Source organism: Elephas maximus, unplaced genomic scaffold (genome assembly GCF_024166365.1).
Source record: "Elephas maximus indicus isolate mEleMax1 unplaced genomic scaffold, mEleMax1 primary haplotype scaffold_126, whole genome shotgun sequence".
Classification (NCBI taxonomy): Eukaryota; Metazoa; Chordata; class Mammalia; order Proboscidea; family Elephantidae; genus Elephas; species Elephas maximus.
The window spans coordinates 4386-13287 of record NW_026060255.1 but is presented as its reverse complement, the minus strand read 5'-3'; the positions used below and the strand labels follow the sequence as shown (position 1 = coordinate 13287).

The 8902-nt window shown below is 45.2% G+C and overlaps 1 protein-coding gene and 1 long non-coding RNA gene across 2 annotated transcripts; one reads left to right on the top strand and one right to left on the bottom strand.

The window, feature by feature from the left end:
- Window positions 1-4302: 4302 nt before the first annotated feature.
- On the bottom strand, window positions 4303-5305 carry LOC126069913 (uncharacterized). Its single transcript, XR_007516096.1, has 3 exons — window positions 5175-5305; window positions 4868-4934; window positions 4303-4445 (listed from the first exon to the last, which is right to left on the bottom strand). It is a non-coding gene; the product is annotated as an uncharacterized LOC126069913 (long non-coding RNA).
- A 204-nt stretch (window positions 5306-5509) lies between these two features.
- On the top strand, window positions 5510-7257 carry LOC126069912 (uncharacterized). Its single transcript, XM_049873553.1, has 2 exons — window positions 5510-5583; window positions 6292-7257. The coding sequence occupies exons 1-2, from the start codon at window positions 5528-5530 to the stop codon at window positions 6863-6865; spliced, it is 630 nt and encodes a 209-aa protein (XP_049729510.1). The 5' UTR covers window positions 5510-5527; the 3' UTR covers window positions 6866-7257.
- The last annotated feature ends 1645 nt before the right edge of the window (window positions 7258-8902 follow it).

The window sequence follows — 8902 nt, the reverse complement described above, 5'->3', positions numbered from 1 at the left end:
CTTTGCAGGTGTATGTAGGTCTAACCTATGTGAGCGCCACTCAGTATGGAACCTTGATGGCATTCTAACACATAGTGCGGGTCTTAAAGGATTTGATAATGCTTCTTAGGGTCAGGGCAATGGATACGCACCTGGGGGGTGAACCAGGAGTTCATAGCAAGTCTGCAGAATCTCTTTCTTGCACAGCCTCCTCTTTCTCTTTCTCTTCTGCTCTCTGAGTTCAGAAGGAGTGCTTTCCTGGCCCACTGGCGGGAATGCTGGGGCTTTAATCTCCTCATTCCGTTGTGCACATCAGTGACTGGTTCTGCCTATGGGGCCAAAGCACTGGACAACCAGCCAAAAGGCTGGCACTTTGAACGTGTCAAGAAGCGCCTCAGAAGACAAACCTGGTGATCTGCTTTTGAAAAGTCTCACCCTTTGAGGCAGAATTGACTAGGTGCCAGTTAACAGCAGAGAGAGAGAAAATGTAATGGAGCTTTCTCTACAATATTTGGTTCTTCCATACTCTGGTCAGAGAGAAGGATTCTCCTCTGCCAGAGTTTCAGGTGTCTGCCCACCTGCCCAGCTGCCTGTCTCTCTCCTTTACGGACCTTCTATCCCATTTATATGAGAGAGGGCTTCTCTCGGGGCTGTTTCTGTCCACAACGGGTGTGCAGCTGTGAGATTTGGGCTCATTTAATTTCAGCCTCTAGAATGTTCATACTTTATGTTCTGGTTCCGCCCCGCTCCCATCCACCTTCAACACTTTCCTTTGCAGAGTCCTGAGATAGTGTCCCATGCATTTGTCCAGATACTTAGTTGTCAGATGCCAGCATAGCCACCGGGGGCAGTGCTGTTGTGGTTGAGGGGGGAGGGACTGTACACTGAAGGAGCTGCAAGACCTGGCTGCCTTGTGTGAGCAGGATGGGGGTGTGCTGAGGAGTGGGTGCTGAAGGTGCTCAGTCAAGGGGAGTTTAATACAAAGTTGGGTCAAGGATAGTTTGTTGACAAGGATTTATTGCTGTAGCAAGGGTTCTGGAAATGGGTTTAATATGCTGTGGGATTGCTTTTGGAAGCTTAGAAAAGGCAATGGCCCACATTCCCTGAAATCGAAATGCCAGACCTGCTAGGTCAGATGTTGGAAGAGGGATTAAAAGCCTCCAATATGTGGGCATGTCTGAGTTAGTCTTCTATAAGACCATTTCTTGGAGGTCCTGAAGGATACCCATTTCATCAAAAGAATAAGGAATGCGGAGATGAGGGGAGCACCAGCAACATAGAGCTTACCAATATGTATACTTTGTAGGGAGTCCCTGGATGCCACAAACAGTTAAGTGCTTGACTATTATCTGAAAGTTTGGCAGTTTGAACATACTCAGAGTGTCCTTGGAAGACAGTCCTGGCCATCTGCTACTAAAGGATGAAAGCCTTAAAAACACTATTGAACAGTTAGTTGTACTATGCCCACATGGGGTGGTCATGAGTCAGAAATGACTTGATGACAGCTAACAGCAACAATTGTCTATATGCTCAGGTTGTTAGTGGGAGCTGGGCTGCCTAGTAGCTATGCAAATCATGGGATCCCAGCTCCACAGAGGCCAGGTGGAAGTACTTAACTGTCAGAAACAAGTTGTGTGTGATTCCAATAATGGTCAGCAGGTCAGAGTAGTAGTTATCTATTGGGGCATAATAGATTCTCCCCAAACTTAGCAGGTGTGAGATAAATGGAAAATTAATATTCAACTCATTCTGATAAATTTGGAACTAGACAAAAATTTTGGTATCACTGAACATAGTTTTAAGGTGAAGGAATAAAGTAGAAAATTTAAATAACTAGTATAAGTATAATAAGAGATTTTTCAAATAATGATGACATAATTGCATACCTGAATAAAAGACAAATACATCAAAATCAAGGGTTTGTCTCCAGTATAGACATGAGGGTCTCAAATTGGCAAGGGTGAGAAGGGCAGACCGTTCTCTTTCCCCTACTACTTGACTGGATCAAACTGTGTTCAAAACTGTAAAATATTTAGGAAAACATTGTTTTGACCAGAGCATCAAAGGACTTCTATGACGAAAACTAATGTACTAAAATACATAAAATGAAACCTGAATATATGCAAAAAATATGCCATATTTTCAAATGAGAAGTCTTGTCAATCAAATGGAGGTCCCTAAAACTAATATATAAGTGGAATGTATTTCCAGTCGGAATATTAAGATAGTTGTTTTTGAATTGTATACAGTAATCGTATGCTACAAATAGTACAGTAGATAGCAGAGGATGTTGCTGGTGTTAGGAGACTTGGAGTCCATTTCTGACTCATAGTGGTCCCATTTCACTGCCCCAGAGGGTTTTCTAGGCTGTGATCATTATGGGAGCAGAACAACAGGTCTTTCCCCTCAGTGCCCCCTGGTGGGTTCGACCTGCCAAACCTTCTTTGGATTAGCAGATGAGCACTTAATCACTGCAACACTACGGCTGCTTTAAAAGGTATAGAGAAGAAAAACATGAAAAAGCAGGATACTGACAGGTGTCTACCTCTTCAGGTAACAGAACAAATTGATATTACATAGCATAGAAACTGACAAGTCGACCAATGAAAGAAAATCTGCTAAGAAGTCACAATAACCATTGATACAAAGGCGCTATTTTGAGAAAATTATATTTATTTAATAAACGGTGCTCACTCAAGTGATCGTTCCCGGGGACAAAGCTTGCAAAAATGTGATACACAAATGATAGATTTGGAAAATCATGTGAAATGGAGATGACAAGACTTAATAACAATTTCCATTTTACACAGAAGGATAAAAGTTAAGCACTTGAAAAATGAGCAGTGAATTCAAACAGATCGTTCACAGCAAATCCACATGCCCAGTAAACATAGTCCAAGTTGCTCAAAAACACTGGTAGTTAAGAAAATATCAAAGTCCCAGTGAAACTGGCACAATTTAAAAATCAACACCATCTATGGCTGGCTGGGCTGTGGAGAGAAGGATACCCTGAGACATGGCTGGAAAGGTGCTTTAGGACAGCCTCTAGGGGAAAGACATGGCCATGGCTCTGTACTTTTAAAACATACTTTGAGCTGGAAATCTCATATGGAGTCTATTCCACAGAAACAGATCCTGTAGTACACAAAGGATAGTTACTATTATTGTTGACCAAACATTGACTGTACATTGATAGTTGAATGATAGATAACTTATGGTAAAGCTACATCATCAATAAATGAGTTGTAGTAGTTGAGTGGGAAAAATATCTGTGAAGTATTATTGAAGTATTACTGAAAAAATCTAGGTGCAGAGAAGTGTATATAAAATGAGCACATCTGGGTTAAACAATATCAATTGTTCGAATATGCTTGGATACCTGTTTATGTTTATGAGTGTGTATAAGTCCGTGTGCTTGTTTAAGCAAGGATAAGAGAGACTACTTACCACATTGTTAAGCTGAATTATCTTGGATTCACTTGCGGGAAAGAACAGGGGGAGGAGAGCTAGAACACGCAGGAAGAGTGGACTTAAAAAGCATGGATGATAATGTTTCCATTTTAGTAGTGTTATGTATGAACGAACAAATCTGTCTTAAAGGGAGAAAGCCAGAATATTTCTTAGAAGCAAGGATGGCTTTGGCCATGTTATCAAGAGGGAGGGACCAGTCCCTGGAAAAGGACATCATGCTTGGTAAAGGAGAGGTCCAGTGAAAAAGAGGAAGACCTTCAATGAGATTGATACAGTGGCTGCAACAGTGTGCTCAAATAGAGCAAAGATTATTAGGATTGCACGTGACCGGGTGGTGTTTTGTTCTGTGGTGCAAAGGGCCACTGTGAGTCAGAACTGACTTGATAGCTTCTGACAACAACATGTAGAAGTCCAGATAAAGTGTACTGAATTGATATCATCTATTTAAATTATTCATGTAAGTTAAAAGATCAAAAAATATAGTGTCAGTGCCATATCTAATGACTTACAGAGAATCAAGGTAGAATATCAAGTGAAATAAGGGGCGAGAGCAATGTGGGTGGAGTGTGACCAGGCTTTCATAAAAGCAAACACCCCAGCAGATGTACTTGTGTACCTGTGACTGTGTATATGTGTCCCTGCAGAGAGGTGTAGGGAAGGATACACATGTGTCTATTAACATTGGATACCCTGGGGGAGCAGGACCAAATTACATATGACGGTGGGACCCTGACATAAATTTTTTTGTCATACAAATCTGTGATCTTGCAAATGTGATAAAAAAACAATTTCAGAGCTTTGTAAATTCATAAACATCATAGATATATGTATATTTTAACATGTTTTGTTAGATATTTAAAATAGGTGAAAATTCTCCAGAATGACAGACAAAAGATTTGAATCACTGGCAGGAGAGCACACCGCAGAAAGTAATAATCAGATCCAGTGGATTTCTTGTTGTTCTTGGAGCCAGTGAGTTCCTCTGGTCTCTATAACTGGAAATGACCAAAAATAATTTTGGGAAGTCAGTAGAGTTACCCCTCAAACACGTCTTGCAAGCACATGTCTACAGCTAAATGTAGAAGGCTGGACACCATGTGCAATTCACTAGGTAACTCATGCGCCTCTAGAAGATTCTCTTTCCTGGATATGCTGCTTCCACCTCCTCCCTGCCTAGCCCCACTGGATAACCCACCTTTGTGCATTTTAGGCCCCATTCAGGTCTGAGCATAGATCATAGAGGACATCAACTGGGAAGGTAGCTTTTAAGAAGAAAGATGTTGATGAAAAGATTTCAGAAACCAGCACCTCCCCAGCCAGCCTCTCCCCAGCCTGGGAATACCAACCCCTCCCACCCTGGTACCTCTGAGAATCTCTGATTTTTTGTTTTGGATTCTTAGGAGACTGCAGAATTTACCTGGTCTGAACACCTTGGTTCTTTTCTGCCTGTGACCCTCTGCCTCGCAGGAGCCATCTCTGTCACTCTGAAGAATACACACAGGACAGACTGTGGACGGAGGTGCCCATCCTAGAGGCCCTGCCCTCCATTCCTCTGCCCCTGGGGGGTTCCCTGTGATACTTGTGGTCTCATCTCCCAGAGAGATGGATACACCCCTGTCATGTCCAGGGCTTCCCCAGACTTGGGATTTGATGTCGCGACTGAGACTGGGGCTTTGTTGTCCACTGTTCAGTCTGGGCCTGAATCTGCCCCTGCTCACCATTACCTCTGATCACCTGTGTTCTCGCTCTTCTCCCTGGGTTTGAAGCCTGTCCTCTCTTTTGGTTCTTTCACCTCAGAGGGCCTTTGTCTTCCAGTTCTTTGACCTCGCGACAGGTCAGATTTGACCACAGGAAAACAAAAAAAAAATTAGCATGTTTGTTTGACATGTCAAGAACCGGAATGTACAGCTTGATTTAGGAGAAGAAAAAGTTCCAAAGCTCTACCCCTTACCCTAGGACATGCTCTACAGGAAGTATCCTGCAAGCCCTGGATCAACTCTTATCCAGAAATGGTTAACACCCAGGGGGATTTTTCTACACCACTTCCCACTTACATTCCCCTAATGTGGCAAAAAGGATGCATCCCAATCATAAACCCAAATTCACCCTAGGAGACCAGAAGACATGGCTGGGGTGAGTTCATTTTCCTTCAACCTGCCCTCCTCTCCTCCTACCAAGCCCTGTCTCTTTCTCTGCCTCTATACTGCTGGGAAGGGACCCAGAGTTGTTTGTTTAGGGCTTTATGGCCACTGCTCACCTGCAGACATGTTTCCCAACAGCCTGCCATCTCTCTGATTCCTTCTCCTCCAAAGAACTCAGTGACACCCCCTTCACCATCACACCTCAGCAGGCCCCCCCCCCAATCCTCCCAAGTCCCACTGAAATCCCATTTCCCTTTCCCTATTTATGCTGTGCTCATCCTTCGGGTCCCAAGATCTCACCATCCAGATGAGGCCTGTCCTGTCCTCTCCTGGGCCAGGGGAGCCTCTGAGGGGACCTGGTGTCTGCGGTCAGCTATCTGGGGCTTCTTCCATCCAGATCCCCCTTAGGGCTGGAGTTCTCTGTGCACTTGGGTTGGGAGGGTTGGGGTCACGGGGAAGGAGGGTATGATCTTCCAGGGGAGCTGGGTTAAACGAACCTGAATGGAGGTCTCTCCTGAAGGGCCCACGTTTCCAGCCGAAAGGCCCTGCTCCTCCTAGTCCCGGGGTTCTAGCACGTCTTCAGGCGCTTCCCCCTCTGGCCTCGGTGGTGCGCCTGCTCCTTCTGCAACCTGGTCTCCTGCCTCTTCAGCCTGTCCAGCTGGTGCCTCAGCCTCTTCAGTTCTTCTCTCTGCTTCTCCAGCTGCTCCTCCAGGCGTCTGCAGACCGCTCTCTTCTCCCTCACCTCCCTCTTCTTGGCGGCCATCAGGCAACGCCTGGCCAGCTGGTGGCAGCGTCTGGGCCTGCGCTGCACTGAGCGTGGCAGCCGCCTCTCCAGCAGCTCTTCAAAGAAGACCCGGCAGCTGAAGCCCTGGCTCACACCATGCTCCGCGTGCGCAACCAGGGCCTCCCGGGACTCGAACACGCGGCAGCAGGCCACGCAGCGGAAGCCGCGCTCACGGGTCACCAGCCACTCCGGGGTGGTTGCGCGGCGTCTCTCCCCATGCTCCTCCCCTTGGTCGGTGGGCTCCGGGGTACAGGTCTGGGGCCCCTCCTGCCAGGGCTCCAGGTTGCTGACCAGGGACTCAGTGTTGGCCAGACTGGGGGCAGAGCCGATGGTGCTCTCCTCAGAGAGCTCGGCTTCAAAGACCTGTGGCATCTTGCCCACGGGGGCAAAGGAGGTTTTGGTCTGCCAGGCGACCGCCACCCCCTTGACCGTGCGCACCTTGGTGAAATATGCGCACCTGACCCATGGCTTTCCTGGGGCAGCCCCGTAGCTGGAGGAGTGAGAGGTCTGCTCGGTGAAAGAGGACAGAAAAGAGTTCTCAGATTGTTTTGGAATCTTCCTGGGCCTGGAGCTTCGACGTTTTTCATGGGACGTTGTTGACTGTTGCACATTTTCCTCTTGGATAGAGACCTCTGAGAATAGAGAGTTAATTTAGTTGAGCTTTCAGGGTCCTTATTCTCACCTGTGACCCCAAAGCTTTGGTCACAGGGACCCCTGGAGGCCTTTCCATCACCACATCCTCCACCTCTGCAGACCCCATGGTTTCTTTCTTCTTCCCCAGAGACCCACCACCCTTTGGGGGCACTGCTGTGGGAGACAAAGTCTCCATTGTAAAGTGGCACTGTTTATGATAGTTCGTTTTTTAAGAAGTTATTTTTCTTTAATTCCACATTTATTGAATTCCAATGAATTTGTTCCTTTGGAGCTTAGAAATGACCTCATTCCCATGAAGCTTCATAATAAATGTGTGACTTGATGTTTTGTATGCGGGTGATATTCTTAGTAAATTTGGAGGGTAAACACTGCAGAGCAATGGTCACCTCTTTTCATCCTCTTTTTACTGAAAGGCTTTTTATAGAGGAGTTATACGTAAAGAGAAGAATGTGTATATTTAGTTATGATTCTTACATGTCTACCTCTTCCTTGCACCCTTCTTAACCCAGCCACAGTAGAAGATGAAAATTGTTTTTCTTGGAGTAGAAGCCCAGTCCTTAGTAGATGAAGTGAGGCAGAAAGAGATGGCCGTATCTGAGAACCTTGATGCGAGAACTTCAGATGGAGAACACACAGCCTCCTCCGCTGTGTATGTCTCAGTGGGTTGTCTGTGTCAACCTAAAGGTCTGTGTATGTTTCTGAATCTGTGGGAAGGACTGCAGAGTTCAGGATGCAGAAAGAGATGGAGCTAGGTCGGGTGCGTTGGATGAAGGGAAAGCTCGAGAGAGAGACAAGATTCAGAGATGGAACATGCCAGCAGTTGGTTAGAAGGATACAGAGATCAAGGAGGGAGCAGAAAGCAGGGCTCAGCCACTGAAGGGCAGAATGGGGCAGCAACAAAGAAGACAAAGGGGGGGCAGACTAGTCGGAGAAAGAATGGATAACTAAGAATGATAGCAGAAACTGAGGTTAGCTATAGTTGGAATTTTAAAATTCTTTCCTGCTAGACTTGGAAAACATCATGCTAAATGGAATAAGTTAGTATTTGCCCTAAGTATAGGGCAAATACTATACGATCTGACTTATATGAAATAAGCAAATATATAGAAAGCAAGGATTATTGGTCGTTGCCAGTTGTGGGCAGGGGGAAGGGGAAGTTTTTCCACTGGGGCATTGAGGTTATGTTAATGGTTGTAGAAAAGTTTGGAGAAGGATATGGAGGATGGTTACATGACTTGAAGAACGTAATGAGTATCACTGACTCATACATTAGAAATTATTCAGTTATGTTTTATGTATATTTTCAACACAATTAAAAAAAATTAAACTTTGCAATTACAGGAGAAAAAAAAATGATCTATACTATAGGTGTCTTTACGTAGAAGAATTGTTAAACCCTTAGGTAAAGATGGTCAGGAGACCTTGGAGGAGAAGAGAAATCCCTAGAGCTAGAGGGGCAGGGCCTTCCTGGACCTTCTTCTGCCTGAGTCCAGGCTGTGGACTGTGGCAGCTTACATTGACTGGGAACTCTGAATGAACGTGTCGTACTGTGCTCCATCACACCACCCACTCCCAAAACCTCCTGATAAATTTGATATATTTTTTTAATTCGCGTGATACATTAATTCAGTCTCATGAAAAAATTAAGCACAAATCTCTGTAACCACCCTTCTACCTGGTTCTATACCCACTGCCCCACTTGCCCACCTGCGTTCTTTCCGCTAACAAAGCAGGAGAGTTCACAAATCTGACTTGTCTGCTACTGTTATGGAAAGCCCCTCAGATGACAGTAGAATTCTATACTTCACTCACATAGTTATTCCTTCATTTATTTATTCACAGTATAATTTCTTACTGTTTACTAATTGACAGG